This window comes from Lacerta agilis, chromosome 8, assembly GCF_009819535.1.
Source record: "Lacerta agilis isolate rLacAgi1 chromosome 8, rLacAgi1.pri, whole genome shotgun sequence".
Taxonomy (NCBI): Eukaryota; Metazoa; Chordata; class Lepidosauria; order Squamata; family Lacertidae; genus Lacerta; species Lacerta agilis.
In genome coordinates this window covers 29223044-29249102 of record NC_046319.1, presented here as the reverse complement: position 1 = coordinate 29249102, position 26059 = coordinate 29223044, and the positions used below count along the sequence as shown (strand labels likewise).

Sequence of the window (26059 nt, the reverse complement as noted above, 5' to 3'; positions counted from 1 at the left end):
CTGTAAAATTTTGGGCACTTGATTGATGCCTTCATGATTGCTGGAGAAAAAGATATGAAAGACAAGGCACTCCGCTACTAAATTACAATCCATTGTCTTCTGGGCATCTTTAATTGCAGGCTCGAAGGGTTAATATAAGAAACATGCAATCAGAGCTAAATACTTTAGGAAAGGTGCAGGTTTTGAAGGATATGGGAAGATTGTCCTTTAACTGCATGAACCAAAACTCCCCCAAATTATGAAAGGGATAATTTATTTATTTAATACATTTCTATCCCACTTTTCTCCCAAGCTGGGATTCAAGATGGCTTACAACATCTTTAAAACATCGTAATAAAATACAAGGTAATAAAACAAACTTGTTAAAATCCAATAAAACACATTTAGAACCAGCATTAAAATATTGATGGCAGTGATAGCAGCTCAGTAATCCACATTGTCCGAACCTAGTTTTCAAAACCCTATCCGACGTTACCTTGTTGATGCTAAAAGCCCCTTGGAAGCTAGTTAAGATTTTCCAAAATTTCAGCTACAGACACTGCAAGAATAAAAGCTGCTGTCCTCAAATTGCCTCCCACCCTGGCTGTTCACCCAGCTCACAAGTTCTTTGCATGCCTGCTGAATTCTTCACTCATTCTGGGCCTGCTGGTTTCCTGCCACTACTAAATAGGTGATCAAAAGCAACAAATCCAGACTAGATATATGGGATTTTAAAAAAAGCTTTCAGACTGAAAACAAAGAAACTAGGTTACAAGCAACGTAAAGAAACCCAGCTATTAAGACTCGGATTCAATTACTGAGAACGTTAGAAACCTGCTATGTATCCTGAGTACAATTTTCCCATGTTCACAAATGATGAATCTGTGTGAGAACAGTGCTAAACAGCATTAAAGAAAATAAAAGAAACCATACGTAGGTGTTTGGGACTGAAAGCTACATTAAAAAGGCAGCCAAGCAGACAAACAAAATAACCCTAATAGGGACAGGCAGCACGACAGTAGCATATTAGCTGTAGAACAAAGGAGAACAAGTTGAAGATTCCGGTGCCTTTCTAAAGCTCGGGAGTACAAAGATGCTGCATTTCAGAAACACCACTATTATCAGTAACACAGATGGGAGATGTCAACTGTGTTTTTGCAGAGGTATTCAGCAGATGCTTGGGAACAGCTTGATCAAAATGGTTACAGGACAAATGAATACTTCAGGAGCTCGAACACATGGGACGGAATCGTACGATTCTAGCGAGATGTTGCAAAGCATGCTGTTCAAAAATCAGCGGATGATTGCAGACCAGCAAATCTTCCTCGCTGAAAATTCAGCAGTAAAAGCTGTGCTGTCTGCAAGAAATGTTATGAACCTATTTTTCACAAGGAGTCCAAAATACAAGGTTTTGATTTTGTGTGGGTTTGAGACTGACCCCCCAGGAATTTCAAAGTGCGGTGCATTTTTGAAAGTATAGACATTAATTATCACACTGTATTAGGGTGCAGCTCTCTTTAAATGAGCAGTCTTACTAGGCAGGACCAACAGTAATTTAGAAAACATGGCATTCCTCTTTCATGAATTTGTGTTGGGCACAGATTTGGGGACCTGATCCAGCTTTTCAGGGCTGTTTTATTCTCTCGCTAGTATTTAAGGTTACACCACCCCAGGTTTGCATTGGCTGGTCCATGTATTATCACTTGGACTCCAACTACAGAATTCAGGCTGCACAGGTGTTAGTAACCTGATTTATTAAGAGGCTTCCAAACAGCTCCCTGCCAAGACACTTAATGCAAGTGTGCAGAGCTGGGTTACCCTTAAAGGGACAGTGAACAGTTAATTTGTTGTGCCTAAATACAAAACAGTCCAGCTATCAGTGTGTCAGTAGGAAGAACTGTCTAACTAACTTCTAAGGTTTGCCTGACCTTACCCTCAGGTTGTTCTCTGCACTTATTCCCATGTACTCCCTGAAATGTTATCCATTTCTGACCCTTGACTCAGTTATTGGCATGACTCTTCTAATTACTGACATGGGCATATGGCTCCTGCTACTAACCCTTCCACACAGCAAAATGAATCGGTTTTTCATAACACTCTGATCTGTCACAATCTGTCTCACGGCTATCAGGTGCACACCTAATGAAGAGCAGAATTCTCTTTTCCCATACTAACTAATTGGGCAGGGATAGAGAAAAGTCTCCTTTGGTCAGTTCTTTCCTCATTTTTTATTTGCCATGGCTAAATTTGTTATACCTGAAAACAAAGATTTTGCAGGTTTAAAAGATAGCTGATAGAACTGTATTGCTGTACCACAGATCAAGATTACAGGAAAAAACACAGTCTGAATGGTTCCTACAACTTTCAAGGATCTGACTGGTGCAACACCCCAAAACACCTTAAATCTGTTTTGAATGTAATGGTTTGGCACTCAGGGTCATTATCTATCTATCTATCTATCTATCTATCTATCTATCTATCTATCTATCTCATAATACCAATTGTTTGTAGAAAAAACCCTTAAAACTATCCTGCTCACATGATCCTGCGGCTTCCAGTTTGGGTTTAAGTGTGAACAATGGTTCACATGCAATGGCAAATTATGACTATCACAAACCAGAAATAAGGGAAGAGAAGAGCATGCAGGCCCGAGACACGAACCCAAAAGGCATTTCATGGTTTTGCTGTGAAGTTTGAACTGTGCATAACCGTTTAGCTGCTTGAGACAGCACCTTTTCTGTGGTCAAAATATCTAGGTAGTGTTACATGGACACACACACACACACACCTGTGCGCCTTGCTGAACATCTTGTACTTTGCTTGTATTGGGTAAGAGTACAGTCTCTCCAGCACAGAAACAGCCCTAAGTTTATGACCTTGACACATTCTCTGAATACAACCACTCAGATCAGGGACTAAAGTCTGACACTTAAAAAAAAAAGTAGTTTAAGGTCTATTGAAATAGCTCAGCTTCTTGAGTTAAGTTACCAATATGTATTTTAATGTGTACTAAAGCAACAAAAGGAAACATCTAAAATTATTACAAGTATCTCATTTTTATTGCAGGGTGAACTTACAAATACATAAAACTGCAGACACAAGCGCCCACCTGACTCCCTTAATGTTACTGCATACTGAAATAAACGCACTGAGCCAATACAGCAAATTTTATATATAACTATTGTCATTGTGACTTCTCTTTAGTCTACAGTATTTGTAAGCTATTTTCCCGGGAAAATTATTACAGTTGTCATCTAAAAGGCCACAGTTCTACTGACTTCACTGGTAATGGAGCACAAACAGAGGTAACATATAATTTCAGAATTTTATTTCAAGAGGGTATGGGTAATAAAAAGAGCACAACTACAAAGAATATTGGCACTCTTAACATAGAAGCAGTCAGACCACGGAAGCTTTAACATTATCCTGGAGTCTGTAATGATCTGGCTACATGAACCATAAGGTGTATTTGTCTGAACACTCCCAGAATAATATCAGACCTAGTATGGTCTGATATTCAGAGTTATATTTAAAACAAGGGGAGCCTGCCACTTGGTCCTTAAGATGATCACTGCTTAGGAAGTGAAGTGGCTTTAGAAGGCTCACTTTATAGCATGGGGGAGGAAAATGAACAATTTTCAGTTCCCAGTGTTATTAATCCGGTAGGATGTAGGATATGCTCCTAGGCTGTATCAAGAAAACTCAAAACTTTGCACTCAAATAAAACTGAGACTAGAAATGTACATTAGCTATTCATGTCTATCTGGCAATCTAAGTGATTTCATTTACACTACAGCCAGAGTACATTTTGTATACAGTCATGTGAATTGACTCGTCATCTTTCATTAACCATAAGACTGACAAATAAAGCATTGTTTTACAGTATCCAGGTTGATCAGAAATATAATGGTTTTCCCTAACACTACCAAAGCAGCTTTAAAATTGTACCATGTGGACTACTGCAATGCAGTGCATGTGGGACTGACCCTGAAGACAGACCAGAATCTACCATTAGAATAGAATATGGCAGTTACTACCTGGTACTGGGCATGTAGGACAAATCCCATCAGTCCTGAGACAACTGCATGGGCTCTCAATTCCTCTGAACACAACTCAAGGTACTGGCTTAACTGTTCCAAGCCCTGAACAGCTTAGGGTCAGAACACCCCAAAGACTGCCTCATTCCATACAAATTTGCCTAGGTATCAGAAGCCCTTCTACGGGTCCTTGTGTCAATGGAGGCTAGGCTAGGATAATCAAAAATTAGACCTTTTCAGCTGTAAAGTCCTCTTTTGGGGGGTTCATTCTCCAGACAAGCATACCTGGTGGTATCTCTATTAAGTTTTTTAGTATTATTTGTAGTGTTTATTTATTGCTTTGGATTACTTTATTATTCACCAGTGGGGTTTTTTTTTTTTTTTTAGGATGTTTGGTCTTAATGATGGGTTCACCTGGCTTTTTAAAAAGCTGCCATCTTCTGCTTTATCATATTAATATTCTACAAATGCAAATCACTTACAGATACTCCATCTGAAAGGAAAAGCAAAATCATTTTCTTTTCATCTTGAATCAGGGCTCCAATATTTAAGAAACCTGATATGAACTGACCTCATCTGTACCTTCCAGGCTAATGCATGAATCAGAACTTAGCTATCAACCTGATTTCACATTTCCAAATGTTCCATTGCAGTTTTTGAGAGAAAATTCATTTGGCAATGTGGCTTTGGAGGGAAGGTATGTTTTAACACACATATTTAAATAACAATGTTCGTGTGGGTGTTTTTTTTAATGTACATTAATGTGGAAATGGGACAAAATGGATTTATGGATCAATACGTGCAAAAGCAGCACAGACTGGAAACAGAAGGACTTGCCCACACCATACCTGGAGTGTAGTTCAGTACTGCCATTGTTGTATTTGCTTCCTCTTTCCCACACACCAAAGTCGGGCACACGATATGCCCTTTCCACACAAAATACAAGGTTTTGTATGAAGGACACCTAAGAGAAAAAGAAAACAGAAAGGAGATGAAGGAAAAAAAGAGAAGAACCTGAAATATGCCAATATTTCTTCCATAGTTAGATGCTACAAAATTTTCAGATGTCTCTATTGCTCTTACTTTCTGTTTCAGTATATATTCTGTCACTATAGGGCAGGAGTGGGGAACATTTCTTGCTCCTGTTGGCTGTATCATTATCTGCCACCACCCCTGAGGGTCAAGTCATGATGGTGTTAGATGATTGAGAGGTAGGTTGTCCCGCCCACCTGTCAAAGTCCCTTGTGCAACATTTGGAAGCTGTAGCAAAAGGGGTTTTGCCGGACCCATGCTTGACACTTGGCAAGCACTGAGCATAGGGCTCGGAAAGTGCTTTCCAGCAGTCTTGAACTCAGCTGATGGGCAGTGAGTTCAGGCCTAATTTCTGCACTGGTTGGTTGCGAGATTGAGTTCCCCACGGGCAACCTGGCTGTGCGACCAATTCAGTGGGCAAGAATTCACCGTCCATCAGCTGATGGGGTGTGAGCTTAAGCCCGATTTCTGCAGGGCTCAGTAGCACAAAGCAGTTTGCATTGGCACACCAGTTGAAACAGGGGGAGGGGGGCTCAGTTTTAGCAGTGGTTTCAGAGCAAATTGCTCTGTGCTATTGAAATAAGGCTTGCTCCCACCACCCATCAGCTGATCAGTGCTGGAAGCATGCCATGTTCTAACAAATTGAGAGCTCACTTTAAGCTCCTGATTCTTCCCGTGTAGCCATGTTGGTACCTGCCTATGATGGTACCTGTGGGAAGAATGGGCATGGTCTGGGGGGAAAGGCTTCATGGGCCAATATGGGACATCTGCTGGGCCTAATCTGGCCCACGGGTCAAAGGTTCCTCACCCTGGCTATAGGGACATATAACTCAGTACTGCATTGAGTTGATTGGTTAGCAGCAGTCTGTGCTATGGCAACTGCCAACTCTTTCTCTCCTCTTCTGCATTGTTGCCAGGAGAGGAGGAGAAAGATACACAGATACAACTGCTATAACACTGCTTAATTTCTATAAAGCACCCAGAGGATGCAACTGATTGGGCAGTAGAGAGGTGCCTAAATAAATCAATATATTTCGCTGCTGAGGCAACACTCCTGTCTTCCTTCTTTCTGCCTCTTCTAGTACCATTATCTAACAGGCCAGTGACAGTTCTCTTGCCTAGTGGTTGCTGCTTTTAAACAACCCTGGGCATGTAAATATCTTGTAAACATGTTTCTGGCTGTTCTGGGGCCTATAGAAACAGAGATTCTATTGAACAGTCTAATCTTGTCCAGGAGCCCCACACAGAGCAGACACTTTCTAGCTGACAGCTTTGCAACCACCGGCCATCTGTCTGCATCTTGTTAATCCTGCAAGAAAACTACACAGAGCCTAACACACACAAAATTGTTATTTTTCCTCACAGGTTGGAAACATTCAAGTTAATGGTGAACTTGGGCACTTAGATGGAAAACAAGGAAGTGGTGTACATATGGAAATAAAGGAAAGGATTAAAGGCATTTGTAAATTATACTGGTATTATCTAACCTTCAGCCACTTCTGTATGGCCATCTTGCCCACTTTTTATTAATGTTAATGACCAACCACTGCAGCTCCTGGCTTTGGACCAACTTAAGTTTATTTATTGTAAATACTGCACATTTACAAACAAACTGAATTGAAATGAGAAGTTTTGTTTCTCTAGAAATTTCAGTGTACAAATAATTCAAGGTGAAGTCTTGGCTCTGGAGTTTCAGATGCAGAATGAATCTTGTGGAATGGGACTGACCCCTCCTCCCCCTCCCTTGCAGACCTCCTAAAAGACTCTCCAGAGTGTTGTGAGAGTCTCATGAACACTCTGCTCACTCATGCTTCCCAATATAGGTGATTCCCTCCAGGAGCCATCTGAGTCCCAAAACATTCTGTTCAGAAGAGTGCCCTGAGAAGCTTTCCAGGAGGCAAAGGGGACCCAAATGTCTCATTCCACAAGTCCCCCCCCCTGCCCAATTGCTAAGCCATAGTTTATCAATAGGCCTACTCATTTTTATTTTAAACATATACATGCCATTTCATATATGGAGCCCTGAAATGATATTAGGCTATAGACCATGTTCATGGACATTTAACCAGGTATGGTGCATTGTATACACCTGTTGCTTAAATAATAAAACTGGAAATAAGTTTTTCCCCCCTTTTTGTAAGGATTTAACAAAATACTGCTGTTCTATGCTGGGAAACAAACCCCATTAAATTTACCCAACCATTCAAACTTGCTCAGCATTTTCATCTACTACCAGAGGCAGCTCATTTACCTCCGAGGGAAAAAGGAGTAATAATGAATTGCTTCACTGCACTCAATAGGCGTAACATCCTGAACAAGTGAATTGTCTAAATGTGAAATAAAGGAAGACGAGAGGGGGAAGAGGTCCCAAAGAAGTCTTCAAGCATTAAAATACTCAGCTATACAGAAAAGGGGCCAATTCAAAGGAAGTCAAAAGCAGTTCAGAGCCAGGAGCAAATTCAAAGTGTATAACATCCAGCTGGGAAACAGAGTCTTATTACCGTCTTGCACAGTCGGATCAATTTTCATCACATGAAGAGGCGATTTGGTGTAGTGTAATGGATAAGAGTGCGAGCTGTGAACCAGTCAATTTTGGGTTCAAACCTCAGTCTAGTAGTGAACCTATCAGATGGCTGTAGGCAAGCCACTACTACTCAGTCCCCTATCTGTAAATGCCAGGATAGTTGTAAAGATTAATGAGGTTAATCCGCTGTGCCCAGTCAGGCAATTGGCTAGGTGACATTTCTGGCAGTCGCTGTATCCTGACAAAGGTAGGATGGGGAATCCTAAACCTTACCTTTCAGAACTGGTGGAGGTGATGGTGGGGGTACTAATGAGTGGATATTGGTCTGAGTGCTGGGTACTCAGCACTGAGTTAGATGGAGCACCCCATCAACACCATTAATAGATCAGGGTGGAAATCCCTTTCTCCACTCTCATCACCATGCAGTGGTCACTAGCAGTTCTCACCTAGCAAATCTCACCAGCCACTGTACATAACTCAGGAAAAACACTCTGAACACACACACCGTTTAAATATTATTTATAATAGTGACCCTCTTAACTAGCAATGATCCGGGCACAGAGTCAGAGGCTGCAGGGGCACCAGATGGGGTACCTGGTCTGCGCTCAGAGCTCACTGTGGAAGGGAAAGTAGGGAGACCATTCTGCCCGAGAAGCAGGCCACATCTCAAATTTTGAGAAAGTGCCACGAGCACCAGCTACAAAATGGCTGCTGTGGGGGTATGGCACAATGCAAAATGGCTGCCACACCTAAAAAAACAAGCAAAGAGAAAGGACCTCAAAATGGTATGGGCATGCCACCTGATCTTTGGGGAAAGGGTGCCTACATCAGCTATCACCACATTTGCTCACACAAAGAAGCTCTTTGCACCTCTCCTCTGCTTTGGGTGGAAGCGCAGGTATCCAATCCTGGCATCCACCGAAATGTGAGCAAGTTCCTGTCGGGTTACATAGAATGTTGTGTAGCCTAGTAAGTCTGCAGGCTTGAGCTTGCATGTAAAGTAAAAGAAGCTGGTGCAATAGACCTACAAACCTTACTGTATCAGAGTGACTCAGCAAGAGTGGGCCGACAGATGATTGGCTGTTGTCTTGCATTAAAGGGGAACCTGTTAATCAGGGTGTGGTGTAGAGTGGAGTCAGAGAGAGTGAGGGTGAAGTTGTCCTACTTGTCTAAACTGTTTGTATGTATATAGCTCACAATAAAAGAATACTGCACTAAAGAACCTGTGGCTTTTGCACTTCTCTGCTACAACGCCGTGGAGTAATCCGCGACAGTTCCAGGGGGCATTTCCAGGTAATAAAGGCTGAGCCTGTGCAAACAGGAACTGAGCAGAAAGAGCAAACAGATTGTGTAGATTTTTGAGGGGGTACCAGTACTTACTAAGAACTTTCACAAGAGCTGTAGGAGGTATGGTGGGCACACTTGTGCACACATGGATCATGTTTGGAAACCCATTATACAGCTTTGCGTGCAATTTCAATCAGGAAATCAGTCCAGAAGAAAATGCTGCAACCCGCAGTTGTAAATGGAAGAGTGAATTACACATTGTGACTTTATAGGTAGGCAGCGATATTCAGATTTGATTGAAACAGATTGTCAAAATTCTAACTATGTTAAGACTAAAACCACATTAAAAAACCAGCATTCAAAGGGCCATTTCTGAATCTATCCATAAAAAGCTATGGTGAGGACTGTGAAATCTGTTGTGACTCATTAGTGAGGACTTGCATGGACAATTTTTTTTTTTATGAAGAATTTATTGACATTTTCATAATACAACACATACCCAGACCCACACCTACAAATACAAAACAAATACAAATACACATAATGCCAGGATTCTTCTTCTTGTTTGTATACCTTACAAAAAAAAAATTCTATTTCTGAATCTTGACGTTTGACTTCCCCCGCCTTTTCACCTTCGGTTTTAAATCCATATTTTACTTTCTTAACAACTTTTCTCTATAAAAATTTTTTAACTTCAATTAAAGATAGCACAATTCTCTTAATCATCCTATTATAACATAAATCTTAGCAGAATATTCTTATAAAAACTAAACTTATTTCTTCTGTCCTTTATCATGCTGCTTTTAACTTAAAATCCAATATCTCCTTGCTTATTCTAAATAAACTTATAATTAACAAACTTCACTCTCCGATTTCAGATACCATAACAGACCATTTGGGTTTTACATTTAATACTTCATCCCACACCCCCTCTGTCCATTGTCTTTCTCTGTCTTTCGCCAGAACCAATCCTCCAGTTGTCTTCTTGTCCCAAATGTCCACAGATCCAGGCAGCATTCACAACAGACCTTGCATCGAGCTTCAGGGTACACATCACATCCTTCCTGGGCTCCTCCGCTTCTTTGTACCATACTTCTGCTTCTTGTAAATATCTTAATTCCATGTCCCTTGCCCCCGAGCTCCCACCTCGGGGTCTGGATATTATAAATTTTCCCGTTCCAGGGCTGCCACCCCCAGCAAACGGTTCCTTTTCCCGGAGTTGCCCAGCCATTTCAGACCTTCCTTCAAGCACCCCTTCCAGCTCTTTGCCAAGGTTTGCTTCCATTGTGTAAAACTTTTGAAAAGCCTCCTCTGTGGGAAATAGATTCTTTTTATTTATAATCCCACTCAAGACTTGCAATTTCCGATTAAGCAGTTCCAGCCTCAAGACAGTAAGCATTTCTTCATCCTTTAGACCAGAGTTCAAAACAAGTTCAAACACAAAGTCCAGCATTTTGGAAGGGAGGGTGAGTGGGTGTCAAATTTCAGTTCCTGTCTCTTCCTTCCTTTGTTTCAATTGTTTCCCACGTCAATCCAAATTTTCCATCGCCATTTTTTCTGAAGCCAGAGTGTAAAGACCAAAACTTTAAATGGAGATATTTTCTCCCCACTTAATCCCCAAAGGGAAAACTCAGCAGTCTCAGTTTTCAAATTCCGAGCACTTTGTATCCATTATTGTAGCAGCAGTCACTTAAACTGGTTACTTTCTTTCTCTCCCGAAGGGAGGGAGGCAGGCTCCCTTTCCTCTTCCCCCCGGATCGTTCCAAAAATAGAAAAGTCAGTCAAATACTCACAACCACCGGGTTCTTTCAGATCGTTAAAGACAGGTAGAACTTAGACGCTCATCACAGGCTTTGTCACCGCATTTACATCCCGGTTGGGGCATGTCCCCTATAGCCCGGCTCCGTCGTCCCTTCACCCCCACTCCCCCTTTACAGGGGGAGCGAGGGAAGGGTTTGGAGCCACAACGGGCACAGCCGGGGAGCCCAGGGTGCGGGACGCTCTTCCCGCACCCCACCGGAGCCCCGCTTTGCGGTAGCGGGGCTCCAAACCCCCGGGATGGACTGGGCGCTTCGCAGCCGAAGCAGCCCACGACCACCCGCAATGGCGTCGCCGCCGGAAGTCCTTGCATGGACATTTTGTATGCATTTTGAACATGTACAGCTCCTAACACAACAATAAGGGCATTATTCGTTATTAGTGGTAATCCCTGCTACAAAACCAACAAAGTAAATTCCATAAAAGAATGCAAGGCTTTAATGCACAACTTGTAATACCACTAAAAAAAACACTATTCCTGTTGAGATTAAGGCTTTTATATTATTTTGAAAGGCACTGATTATCCAAATCAATCTATATGGGCTTTAGAAGCAGCTGAAGGATGATGAATGAAAATGGTATGAAAGGAGAAAGTCACATTTAAATGACAGTTTGAAGTTCTACCAACCTATCCTTTATTTCCATGACAGCACCATGAATTTTAGAGAGAAGACAGATTTGTTTCACATTTGTTTCCCATCCCATCTTCAAACAGCTCAAAGAGAGTAGCTTCCACAGGGTTACATTTTTGTTCTCACAACAACCCCATGAGGTAGGATAAACTGAGAATAGGAAGCCTGTCATAACTCCCATTGGCCCAAGACAGCATGGCCAATGGTCAGAAATAAAATGAGTTGTAGCCCACCAAATCTGGAAGGTTACAGGTTTCCCTATCCTGGAGCTTCATAGCTGAACATGGATTTGAACCACAGTTTCCATATACAAAACCAACACTACTAAGACTGAATGTTGAACAGAGCAATCTCTGCTGCTAGAATACTCTGAAATTGCAACAAGATGTTTAGGTTAGATTACTGCAATATATTATACAAGGGACTGCCTCTAAAGACAGTTCAGAAACTTCAGCTGGTGCAGAATGCAGTGGCCAGGTTGCTCATCGGGGCAAGACGGTTGAGCATATAACACCAATCTTGGCCCAACTGGCTCCTGATTAGTTTCCTGGCCCAATTCAAAGTTCTGGTTTTGACCGATAAAACCTTAAACAGCGCAGGACCACAATATCTCAAGGACTGCCTCTCCTCATATGAACTGACCTGGACCCTACAACAAACATCTAAAGCCCTTCTTCATATGCATCCTCCATGAGAGGCTTGGAAGATAGCAAACACGAGAAAGGGCCTTTTCTGTGATGGATCCCCACTTATTGAATGCACTCCCCAGGGAAGCTTGCCTGGAACCTTTGTTACATATCTTCAGGTGCCAAGCAAAAGCTTTCCTCTTCTCCCAGGCCTTTCGCTAATTGAGCAATCTATGGCATTTTAAATTGGGGGTGGGGGTGGTATTGTTTTTGTTTGTTACTATGGGGTGTATTTTTGTGTTTTTATATTGCCCAGTGGTCCTCGGATGAAGGGCAGTATAGAAATTAAATATATAATTAAAAGGAAAAGTTATGGGTCCCCACATACGATATTTTAAAAGCAACCTTGTGAGTGAAACCTTAGATTTAAAACAATCCAGATGCAATCCACAGAAAATCTCTTAACTAAGTTGTCTAAAGTATTAGGCTATTAGCAAAACTTGGGGAACCATAGAACACACCTGGTGACTTTGGTACATTCCCCTTTCTATCAGCTTAACCTACCCCATAGGGTGCTTTTATGAAGACTGTAAGAATACCTTCAACATGTTCTATTGATTCATGGGGTTGGTCAATTCATACCTCATCTGTATTGTAGATAATCTGCAAGCCAGATGATATCATCTCAACTAGGTAGAGGAGGAACAACGACACAGCGTTTATCTGTTAAAAGGAAAAAAGGACAAAAATGGTCAGACAATAAAAGAAATGACCCTCAAAGCCAAAAATAACCACCTATTATATCTCATGTTGAGTTTGTGCTCCCACTTGAATAAGAAGTCCTGCAGCAAAGTTGTCAAAAAAACAAAAAAACAGAGGTGGCTAAAGTGAAACTGTCAGAGTGAGCAGAAAGAACAGGAACAGATGGAGAACTAATGCATGTCCTGTACATGAAGGGGTATGTAAGCTAAGAGCTGTCGAATTGCTCCTGTAATCAACTATCATCTGTTGAAGTACGGCCCATGGGAATATTAAAGCACACTTGGGGCATCAGGAGACGCACACACACACACATACACACAATCAATGTTGCTTACAGCGACATGGCATCTGTTTTAGAAGGTTAAAAAAAAAAAACTTTTACCTGCAGTTGGAAGTTGTGAAATTAAGCAAATTAAGTTGTGAAATTAACTAGCTAGCTAGCTAGCTAGCTGTTTTTTGGTCTTCTGTTTTAAGCAAGCAGGGATTTATTTCAGTGCTATTCCTGACAAAATGCTTTTAGTAGATGCAAATGACAGTGCAGATGACAAAGCAAGAAGAAAAGACATACAGTGGAGGATGTTATTGCATCAGGCAGTATACCCCCATCTCCCACCTTGTAAACAAAACATTCATGCAGCCTCCTGCAGAGGGAAATATTAGTCTCAATCAACTCTTCCGCATTTGATTAATAGTTTAAATTATATTTATGAAAAATGAGTTGTTTTCCTCTGTTAACATAATTATCTATTAGATATCAGCATCAAATGCCGTAGCACTGCCAAGATATTGTATCGTGGGGGCAAAAAACAGCCAAATTATCAGAGAAATGAATGCACACAAAATACAATCATTTCACAACAGCTAATATTACACATTGCTTATTCATGCACCTACCATTTGGAGATAACAGAATAGTTTCAATTTATTTATTTTTTAAAGAATTGTAACCCTCCTTTCCTGACAGTTACCAGTAACAACAATAAAATGAAGAACAAGCAATTAATTACAAACAAACATTGTTGATAAAATGGCAACAACAACTAAGCAGATCTTGGACTGGTGCCAAAAACTCATGAGAGGAGGCACCACGCAAGCTGCCTTGGGTAGGACATTCAGGGTGCTACTATCAAGAAGTCCCTCCCCCTATTTCCCAACCACTTCGCCTTGATGGGGGTCACTGGTGGAGGAAGACAAGTGTGGGGGGAGTGCCCCGCCCCCGGCAGCGCGATCCTGGTGGGGTGCCATCGCGGCTGCCCCCCGCCCGTGCTGGACGGCACGCCCCCGCAGGCGGTGCGTCATGCCCCCGGGATATGCGCTAGCCCTGCCCCCACCTACTCTCTGTGCCCCCCCCCCGGTGCTGGAGCATGAAGCTCCGCCCCTGATGGGGGTACCAGGAGAAGGGTGTCTGAAACCATAACAATCTGGTTTATGCAGGTACATGCCTCTTTAAGCACCCAGTTCTAAGCCATAGAAGGATGCAAAGGCTGAAACCAACTGTGCTGACTAGGGCTGATGGGAATTGAAGCCCAAATCATCTGGACGGCACCAGGTTGTAAATGCCACTCTAAATGGTGCCTGGAAACAGATAAAAGGCCAGTACAGTGGTACCTCTGGTTAAGTACTTAATTCGTTCCGGAGGTCCATTCTTAACCTGAAACTGTTCTTAACCTGAAGCACCACTTTAGCTAATGGGACCTCCCGCTGCCGCTGCACCACCAGAGCACAATTTCTGTTCTTATCCTGAAGCAAAGTTCTTAACCTGAAGCGTTATTTCTGGATTAGTGGAGTCTGTAACCTGAAGCGTATGTAACCCGAGGTACCACTGTAGTTATTCTAAAGGTGGTGATATGTATTCTGACTAACCGGTCACAGGAATTACTGTTTTATGCTCACCACACGTTACATCCAAAAATCTTTACAATTATTGCCACATTCATGCCATATATTTAAAGCACTGTGCCACTCTAAGCAGTCCATGGCTTATCCCCAATAATCCTTGGGAGTTGTAGTTTAAGGGTGCTGAGAGTAGTTAGGAGACCCCTCTCTTCGAAACAAAACTACGATTCTCAGAGTAGTTTACCAATCAATCCCTTTTCACAGAGAGCACTGGGAACTGTAGCTCTGAGAAGGAAATAGGGGTATCCCAACAACTCTCCTCATCTTTAACAAACTACAACTCCCAGAATTCTTTGGGGGAAGCCAATGTGACTGCTTAAAATGGTGTCACAATGCTTTTAAATGTGTGGTGTGAAGATGTCCCCAGGCTATCCATGCCTAGTGGGTATTTGGACTCATGATTCTTGAAGAGCAGCCCCCCTTTGCCCCTGGTAAACCAATTTTGAAGCTGAAGGAAATCTCACAAGCACTTTGAGCACAAGACTGGCATGCCACAAAGAAGTAAGTCCAAATTTCCACTAGAGATGTGGAAGACTCTGGTGCCCCTGGAGTAGGTCTCTAATTTAGATGCCAGCCATGGGTCTTAGCTCTGCTGTTCTTGCAACAACATGTCTATTCCTAAGAAGAACATAAAAAGCAGGTAAAAGATAGGCAGACAATGCCAATAAATGGTGATGACTAAGTTTGATGTGAGAAGGCTGGTTGAGGGCATCTGCAACATTCAGTTCAGTTCCTTTGTTTCAGCCACTGGCCATAACAAATGATAAAGTAGAATACTAAAAAATAACAGAATAAAACCCATCAGGCAGTAAACAAAGAAATCCACATAAAAGAAAGCCCACAATGTATCAACAGCTCAATACCAAACTAGGCTCAGCAGCAAACATAATGATTACAATCTGCAATATTGTGAGTCAAAGTAATTTTGAAGAAGCTTGCAGCCAAGGCAAAAGTAGCCATTCTAGTGAAAATTTCCTTTTGGCAATTATCCAGGAGAAACTCTAATTTCCACTTGCTGGACCTTGCAGGTTACTAATACTCCAGGACAAATAAATTTATGACCATAAGCAAACATGACAAAGACAGGAAGGAAACTGCATTTGTAAATCACAGAAATGTGAACTATGAAAATCAAAGCTAAAAGTTAGATGAAAAAGCAGTATCAGAGTGCATTAAGTCATTCTTATTAATTAAGCTGTTTCCTAGTAAGTGAAGCTGAAACATGTACAAAATTACAGCATCGAGCATCAGATGTTCTCAAATTTTATTTAAAACACAAATGGTTCTTTATATATAAACCGAGGTTACTTGGTGACAACAGCTTGTGTTGCTTCAAAGAAACCAACTTTTGGCCATTGTAGTGCTATTTTATTCAATAAGATATACAGCAGAGAGTTGGGCTACAAAACAGCTTGCTTTTATTGGTATGTTAAAGTGGGAAAATCAATTTGCCAAGCTCCACAGTTTGGCACATCTTTAAAGAACTGGTCTTTAACTGAGCAGCAGGGGAAAGGAACAATACCCAAAGCCACTCAGTCCCTAAAGTATATTTAAGAATTTGATTTCATACCTGAAGATGTCCATACTCGTTGTGGGACAAGACTTCATCACCTGTGTGGGCACTGAAAATAGAATGGAGGCATTTGGATGGCTTAGGGTCTTGCTTATATTGTTGAACCTTTAGAGAGAGAAAACAGAGATGATACTCCTAAATAAATATATAGATGATTATGCTTCTATCATGAAAGTATCACAAGGCACTGAAGATTATAATTGTTGGATTAACTTTTTTATCAAACAAAAACCCCATTATGCATTGTAAAACACTATATTCTAAATATAAAGCTAATTCTAAAGATCACCCACTGGAGAGGTAAAACCCATATTCTTACCAGCCCATTGTCTTATGAATAAGAGCCAGACAACAAAGGTGGCAGGATCCATCGCCAAACATAAGCTTTCTTCCACATGAGTTTTAAGGGTCCAGAATGGCCTATCACATCAATGGACTGGAAAGCCTTCCCTTTCTATGCAATTTCCACATGGCAATGGAAAATGTGGCCTATTATTATTATTATTATTATTATTATTATTATTATTATTATTTTGCTGAAGACTTCTGATTTCATTCTGGGGTCTTTCCTTCAAACTATTTATATATTTTCCCACTAGAATTCTCACTACAGAGAGATCAGAAGCAGGTCAGATTCCCCTGTCCTTCCACCGTTCCCATTTTTGAAGGAGAGCGAGCAAATCCAATATACCCTGTGGTGATTTCAATGTGAGAAGTCCTTTTAACCCTAGCAGTCTAGACTCTTCCCGACTCCCAAAGTGAGTGGGGAGGGAAGGGGTCATGGAAGCCCAAGGTCTGCTCTGGATTGTTCAGGATTCTTTTTTTTATGATTTCCCGCCCTCCCATCACTTCTCACTTCCCTCTGTGCCCCCCAAGCCTCGTGCTATGGTCCCCCATTTACACATTTTTCACTTGTGGCCTCCATGAAATATTCTGGGGACCCTACGGGGCCATATGGTTCCCAGTTGGGAAACACTAACCTGGAACCTAGCTTGTGGTTTTTTTTTTCCCCTCCTCACATAGAAAGTGTGTAGAGAACATAAGATATTTAATTAGCTGAGTGGTTCATCTCATTGATCTTTGGTGCAGGTGATGAAAATGAGTAATTTTGCTACCCTAAGAAAGACAGACACAAATGCTTTATCATCACAATCAGGAACTACACTAATCTCTTCTATGAATCCATCCATCTTTATTGTTGTTTAACCACAGACAATTCTAACTTACTAGAACTGGCACATGGAAAGTAATAAATCCTGGGCATATGCAATCAACAGAAAAAGGGTGACATGACCAAATGAGGTCAACTACCATCATTTTTTAAAGTCAACAAATGTATACCCCTGTAAAGAATACTGATATATGTAAATTATACAAAGCACATAATATCTGCAAAAAAGTAAAATAAAAATGTAGCAGTGTGGTGTGCTCCTTCTGAGGATTCTATGCAATCTTGCCCTTTTCCAGGAGATTCCATTAATGTTCCATTTCCCAGTTTTCCATTTCCTCCAGTCAGCATTACATACCCAATGAGTGTGCTCGGTTGTCAATGGGCAATTTGCCCCCTTTTTGCAGATTAAAAAAAAAAAAAAATCTTATGCAAAATTTGGCATTCCCCTCAGGCTGCTGATGTCATCTTCTTGTGCATGGATGGTACTATTTAGGCTACATAATGTTCCACATTGGGAGAATGAGTTCACTAATGTTCTAAAGACATTATGGAAAACCGTAATACTTAATTAGTCGTTATCTTCAGAGAAAATGTGGTACAATTTAAGTTTGAATTCAATAGCAACAAACAGAAAACTTATACAGTTTGTTAAGACCAGGCTATAATAAGTATTACAAAACTTCAGTTCTGAGATCAACATTGATCTTTTTTTCATCCCAAAGACATCTCAACATGTAAAGATTGTATCGGTTTAGCCAAGCAATATGAGCCTCAAATAATATTTCAGTGCTCTATCATTTGTATCATACATTTCTAATATACATGAGATCAGAGCTTAAAAATTTCAAGACAGCCATTATGCAGAGGGAATACTCAGTACAAAGGTATAAAAAATTATTTAGAAAAAAAACAATGAAGGAAACAGTATCAAGGTCCTTAAACTCTGAAGCTGTTAACAGACAACCAACTAGGTAAACAGGCAAAATTGATAACCTTTAGTGATTAAGGAGGCATGCTATTTGGGGATTACAATAAATATTACAGGATTAGTATAAAGCAGGAATGAGGAATTCATGGACCTCCAGATGCTGGTAGACTACAATGCCCATCATCCCAGCATATTGGCCATGTTGGCAGGGCTGATGGGATTTGTATGCCAATGACTGGAGGGCCACAGCTTCCCCATCCTTGGTATAAAATGAAGAAAAGCATTTGACAAGTTTTGGACAGATGCCAGAAAATGTGCTGGTTTGTGTGTGTGCACATGTGAAAACACACACACTACTAAGGTTACTATATTATGTACAGTAGGTAAGTTGCATTAAATTCAGTGGGACTAACTTCTAAGTAAGCAGGCACACTATTGGGCTGAGGGTCCCGGCCTGTTAGAATTATCCTTACACTTTTCAATGAGGATTTCCAACTCTCATGTTCAAGAAGAAGAAACATATTCCTAATAATCAGAAGTGGATCTGAGTGAGGTTCAGGCTCAAAAGTACAGAGAAAATGGTTTAGCAGTATGCTGCCTTAAACCAAGTCCATTGATACACACCTTGGGTATTTGCTAGAGCATTCATGCTGAAAATAAATGATGATGAAGAAGAAGAAGAAGAAGGGCCCAGATCTATCTAGTCTAGTATGACCTGTTTTGTTCTGAATAGCAATGGTCTTTTTAAATAATGGGGTAGGTGGGGTTAAAAAAATCACACCTATGACCTATCCCACAAAATGATATGGACAGAATTGGATAAACTCTCAAATATGTTGCCTTGAGCTCCTTGGAGAGATTATATATAAATGGGATAGATAACCTATATACCTACTATTTATTTAATAGCTATCCATGCATTTTTTGTTATTCCTATTTGCTTTGGAATTGCTATCTTCAGCATGGCACTGTGCACCATCAAATAACAGCTTACAGAAAGCGTTTAGCTTATGCTTACCCAAAGCTTAAAAGCTAAAATGAGAGAAAACACAGGACTGCAAACTCAGTTCACTTGTGCTATTCCATTTATGATTAAGTGAAGCCTATTGCAGGCATCTTCAATCTCAAGATATTGACATTGCTCACATACATAAAATGAAAATATAGGCCCTGGTGTAACTACTGGTATATTAGATTACTCCTTCAAAATTCATCAGATATGGGGAGATGAGTTGGGTTTTTGCACTGCCATGCTGTAAATGACTGCCACCATTAGCACAACTGGTTACCTCTTTGTACTCTGGAATGAAATTAGTTCTACTGTAGCATAACATTTGAAAAGATCTTTCTTGATAATGATGTGCAATGTCAAGCCTGGGTAGACAAATTATAGGCTTGTTAAATAGCTCTGCCATCAACTAATGAATACATTCACTTTCCTATTTGTTATCATTTTAATGCATTCTTTTCTTGGCACAGTAGTCTCAGGTTTGCTGCATGCATAGGTATCTCAAAGACTGAACATATGGGGAAAGTGTGTGTGTGTGTGTGTGTGTGTGTGTGTGTGTGTGAGAGAGAGAGAGAGAGAGAGAGAGAGAGAGAGAGAGAGAGAGAAGGGGAGATAGGGAGAGAGACTCAAACAAGACAAAGAAATATGGTTTCCCAAAGTCCATAAATGGAAAAGGTCAATTATGAAAACTGAGCCATACAGTGATATTTCTATGGACACCCAGTATGCAAGATATTATCTAGACCAGGAGTGCATCCATTTCCCTGGCTGGAATGTTCAAACAAAATACACTTGAATTATGGCAGCTAGACAGCAGGTTAAGGCTAGTTGTAAGACTGTGGAGGCCCAGCTTCAGCCCCACAGGGAAGGTTGAAGGCAATTATCTTCCCAGGCTGCTTTATTTGGCAAATGGCCATAGCTCAGTGGTAAGGTAAATACGTTGCATGCAGAAGGACCCATGCAGTTATTACGAAGAATCTTCTGTGTGAGAGGGAAATATCTGAAAGACTGAACTTTAGGAAATTAATGTTACTGTTACTTTTACCTTTGTTGACTGAAGGGAGGCAGAAGACAATTGGGGTGGAAGGTATTACATTGATTTTTTTTCACTATATCAGACTATGGCATTGGAAGGATGTAACAAGAAAAAGAGACCTAGAGGTCAATTAGTCTCCAATCCTGCTCATTCTAAAACAATATAAAATTGACAACTTCATGCTAGGTAGCTCTGGCACCCTGGCATTCTCCCTTTCTACATTGATATATCATGATTAACACAAGGTTGAGTTTGTTTCTTAGTGTTAACTTTATTACACTGTTTAAAAATATATATACAGTGGACGAAGAAATGACCAATCCATAATTTTAATGGTAGGTTTATTGTAGATGTGAGAGACAGAATAACAACAAGAAAACCCCCAGAAACCCAAAAGACAAAAGTCAGAGATTGATGTGCATTATGAGTGAAATAAGTATTTGATCCCCTATCAACCAGCCAGATATCAGGCTACCTCGTAACTTCACTGTATGTAACGAGCTGAGATTAGAAGCAGCTGCTGTAAAGCAGAGGTTTTACCTGTAATCCCAGCTCGTTACAGTACCTGTATAAAAGACACCTGTCAACAGAAGCAATCAATCCAACAGCCACCATGACCAAGACCAAAGCGCTTTTCCAAGGATGTCAGGGACAAGATTGCAGACCTGCACAAGGCTTGACTGGGCTACAAGACTATTGCCAAGCAGCTTGGTGAGAAGGGAACAACAGTTGGTGCAATAATTCGCAAATGGAAGAAACACAAAATAACTGTCAACCTCCCTTGATCTGGGGCTCCATACCAGATCTCATCTCATGGCGTTGCAATGATCATGAGAACGGTGATGAAGCAGCCCAGAACTACACAGGGGGAACTTGTCAGTGATCTCTGGGCAGCTGGGACCATAGTCGCCATGAAAACAGGTGGTAACATACTATGCCGTGATGGACTGAGATCTTGCAGAGCCTACAAGGTCCCCTTGCTCAAGACAGCACATGTACAGGCCCTTGTGCAGTTTGCCAATGCACATCCGAATGACCCAAAGGAGAACTGGGTGGAAGTGTTGTGATCAGATGAGACCAAAATCAAGCTCTTTGGCATCAACTCAACTCGCCGTGTTTGGAGGAGGAGGAATGCTGCCTACAACCCCAAGAACACCATCCCCACCATCAAACATGGAGGGGGACATATTATGCTTTGGGGGTGTTTTTCTGCTAAGGGGACAGGACACCTTCACCGCATCGAAGGGACAATGCACGGGACCATGTATTGTCAAAACCCTTCGCCCTGTACAGCCCACCCCCGGACGTTTTACGGTCTATGAGTGCTGCACCAACGACAAACAGTCCCCAGCTGCCGCCCTTCAGACTACTAGCTGGATCCTGCTTACTCCATTCACCACAGACGAGGATATTGTGAACTAAAAAGATGTTTATTGCGTACAAAGCTTGTGGTTGCTGATAAATAAAAGGTTGTTCAATAAGCTTATAACAGTTGTCCTATACCGGCCTAATACCTCTAAATGTTAACTAAATATCAATAACAATGCTTTTCACAATCTCTTTATCCTCTCTGCTAACATCCACCTAAGACTCTAAACTCCCAGCTCTATCTCTTGACTCACACTGCTCAACTCCAACTCTAACTCCCCGCACTTAACTCTAACTCCTCCTGCCCATACTTCAACTGCCTTACTGTCCACTGGGAGGGGTGTTTTATACCCAGGCTAAGCCCGCCCCTGAGGGTTCTAACTGTCAGAACACTTAACCCCTACCTGGCATGAGGCTAGTTCTCCACATACCTCCCTCCTTTTTAGGTTTGTATCAGAGGAGTTACTAGCCAAAGTATCCCTCTGATACAAACAACATTTTAAACATCACTATAGACATTACATAAACAACATTTTATAACTCTTACCTATATTACCTAACTATGGCATAATATTACATCTTCAGTAACAGTACATATAGTTGTGAACATTATATACAATAGTTCATGCAGCATAAGGTCTTTATTGCAGGAAAAACCGTAACTGTCCTTTAACCTTTGTCTTTGGGTCTTCATTATAAGGCGTCTGCGATGATGTTTAGGATCCTTTCACGCTCCTTAACGTCCTTAACCGTCGCAAGAAGTATCTTTCTCGGGGCACCAGTCTTTTCTCTGCCAAACGTGATGGGATGTAAGCTGTCTTCCCCGGCCAGATGACACCGTCCCATTCCGATCTCTGCACTCGAGGCGTCTGTAACGATTGTGGATCCCAAGCTGGGTAGAGTCCTTGTTTCTCAGGATCAAAAGCTCTCTTAGTTCAACCTCTCCTTCCTTCAGGATCTCTGTTAAATGTTTAAGCTCGCAGACTTGTACACACATCTCCAGGTCATCATAAGCTGCATAAACACTGGTTGTCTGGCTTTTAAATGCACTGGGAACTATTTGCAGAAGTTTGTGGATATCTTCTGTTCTAGTCAGCTTGCTGAAGCTTTCTAGGCAAGCGTGATCTCTTAATGAAAGTAGGCTAACAAGCTCTGATTGCTTATTGCTCATAGCAATCTCCCTTGTTGTCAGTTCATCTTTGGTCTGTAGTGATTTATTAGTTCCCACTTCGAGCAATTTTAAGATTACTTTTGTATGCCTTTGACGTGGTAGCCCTGTTAATGCTGTGTAACTACATTCATTTTGGACCTTTATTTGTGTTGCATGAGCAGCAGGGTACCCATCTTCCCACCACACAATCTCTAGTGTAGGAAACACTTTCACTTTCATAGAAAGTCGATAGGACCCCATGCCAGCTATAACTTCTAGCACGTCTTTCTTTCTATCTTTCCAACTGATGAATGGTTTATCGTAACTATGACTAGTTGTTCTAACTGACCTCACAGATAGGTCACTGGTCATATTGCAGGTAGACACTCCTTTACCAATATCACAGGCTTTTTCAACAACGTGACTACTGTAGTCTAGATTGGGTTCATGGTTTAGTGACTGGGTTGGGTTTATCATATTCTTATGCATGTCCCGCCTCCCTTCACCATGCTGAATTATATCGTTTATATCATTCATTTTTGAATTGATCTTACAAGGACCTTCCCATGTCAGTTGTAACTTGTCACTGTTTACTGGTCTGATTAATAAAATATCTTGTCCTCGTAATTGGCAAGTATGGCACGTTCGACAAAATAACTTTATTTGCTTGCCCATCCCAGGCCAAAAGAAATTTTGGGACACCCTTTGTTTGGTTCTGGTGATTCCCAAGTGACCTCCAAAGATACTGCCATGTGCATGTTGTATTATCTTGGTTCTGAATTCAGTAGGTACTATCAGTTGCCTGTGGATCTCATTACCCCCTCTATTAGGCTTTAAAAGAATCTCCCTGTATAGCAACCCATTGTTGACTATAAACCGCTCCGGGCTTTCAGGGGTTAATACTGTATTCAAGGCTGTGGCTTGAAAATATTTCTGTAAATCTGTATCTAGTTTCTGCTTGGCTGCAAAACTAGCTGCTTGACTATTTGTAACTGGCATTATACTTGTATCTTGTGTCAGTTCAGCAATTGTATCAGGCCTTTCCTCCTGAGGTAACTGTCGCAGTTTTTTGTGCCCTAGTTATTACAAATGCACTCTGTACATGGTCAAGTAAATCCCACCCGATTAACATTGGAGCTGGGATTTCTGGTGAAACTGCTACTTGCCATTTTCCAGACCATTGTTTATATGTCAGATTAACTAATGCGACTGGCAAGATTTCTGGCTGTTTTGATATTCCTTTTAAACTGATTGTTTTGCCTTTAATAAAGTCTTCTGGCTTTAACAAATCAGGATGTACAATACTAATCTGAGACCCTGTGTCTTTTAAGCCTTTATATTGTTTACCATTCACCCAAATTTCTTCTCCTGTTTTGTGTAATGACATGTCATCTTGTTGAATTATATAGCACCTCACAACTTGGGCCACTGGTAACTCATCAGCCTCTGACTGGGCCTCGGTTGCCGTGGCAACCATGTTGGCAGTTGGCTCTGTCTCCACAGTTTGGACACAATATGTCTGCTTCTGAGGGATATTATTTGCACTCTTAGTTCTGATTTCAGTTCTACAGTCCAGTTGTCTATGGCCTTTTTTCCCACATTGCCAACAGATTAATTCAGGCCTTTTACCCTCACTATATTTATTTACTTTTCCTTCAGTCCCCCCCGTTGTCATAGGCGTGTTATGGGGAACATTTTCATTGGCGGGAAAAATTTTCTTGGCAGTTTCTGTGGTAAACTTTGTGGGCTGTTGCATTCTCTTAAACTTATTTGTTTCCCACTGTTTGTCCTTATATTTTGGGGCATCATAAGCGTGTTCTCGGATTTCATTTATTTCATCTGCCAGATTAGCAGCTTCCCGGATGGTTTTAGGTCGTCTTTCTTTAATTAAATACTTCAGATGGGTATTAATCGTGTCATAAAATTGTTCTAATGCGAACACCTCTTTTATTTTCGCCACAGAATCAGCACCCTCTTGTTCTAGCCACTTGTTTAAATAGTTTGTTGTTTTAGCTCCTAGTTGAGCAAATGTTTCCTCTCGCACCTTTTTTATTGTTCTAAACTTTTGTCTCAGTTGTTCTGCAGTAATTCCGAATCTAACATAAACCAACTGTTTAAATGCTTCAAAATCTTTGGATTGATCAGATGGCATTTGAGAATAAATCTCTGTTAATGTTCCACTAATACGAGCTCTCAGTATTTGCATTTTCTCCTCATCTTTTACTTCAAAATCTTCGCAAGCCCTCTCAAAAGAAATGATAAATGCTTCAGGGTCGTCTTTATCTCTGAAGTCAGGGAATCTTTTTAAATCCACCCTGCTAGGATTTTGTGTGGAACTATTGTTGTTGTTTCTATTATCTACAGCTGATAATTCAAGTCTTTTCATTTCTAATAAATATTCTCTTTCCTCCCTTTGTCTTTCTCTCTCAATAGCTAAGGTCATTTCTTTCTCTTTCAGTTCTCTCTCAATATTTAATTCTCTCTCTTTTGCCTCAGCTTGTAACTTTAATTCTCTCTCTTTTGCTTCAGCTTGTAATTTCGCTAGCTCGAATTTTAAATTATATTCCTTCTCAAGTTTCCATTTTTCAAATTCCTCTGAGGCTTTAAAACTAGTCCCCTCAGCAGGATTTTTGTTAACTGTTTCAGTACTGGTTTCCTCAATCTGGGAAACCCCATTTTCTTCTTCAGAGCTTTCTACTTGTGAGTCCCTAAGAGCTGTTTTAGTCTTTCTAGGTGGCATTTTCTATTTATTTGGTGGTATTATTTCTGTACTTAAATCAAGGATGTTTCAGTTAAACTATTTCTCCAGGCTTAGTTTCCACAGCTTAGGTCCAAAGTCACGCCTAAAGTTACCTCAGTGCACTTTGTCCAGCGTACTTTTCCGACCTCTCACTATAAACCTTTCTGCCTGAAATAGTTTCAAACGCAAAGTATCTTTGTAACTCTCTCACAAACTCACAGTCTTAGGCGCTATCACACCACACCCTAGGGCCAGGTAATTCCTCTCTGAATTCCCCTTCTCCCTTTCCAGGTGTATGCGATCCCCTTTCCTGACTAGATTGTAGAGTCTCACAGAAGTTTGCTTAAATCCTCTTTAAGCCTCACACTTCACACAATGCGTCACCCTTAAATCCTTCTTGTACCTTGGCACTTCTTGCCAACACTTTAGATCTTTGATCTCCACGTGACCACCACTTTATGACAATCTTTCGTATCCCGACGCTGCCACCA

At 41.0% G+C, this 26059-nt stretch overlaps 1 protein-coding gene across 4 annotated transcripts in view; it reads right to left on the bottom strand.

The window, feature by feature from the left end:
- The window catches only part of PHKB (phosphorylase kinase regulatory subunit beta), a 146224-nt gene that overhangs the window by 80621 nt on the left and 39544 nt on the right, over positions 1-26059 (bottom strand). For all 4 annotated transcript variants that reach the window (XM_033156730.1, XM_033156729.1, XM_033156728.1 and 1 more), the window contains 3 exons: positions 16164-16271; positions 12578-12658; positions 4865-4980 (listed from right to left, as the gene is read on the bottom strand). In XM_033156730.1, coding sequence (XP_033012621.1) covers positions 4865-4980; positions 12578-12658; positions 16164-16271 — 305 coding nt within the window. The remainder of the gene's footprint in view (positions 1-4864; positions 4981-12577; positions 12659-16163; positions 16272-26059) is intronic.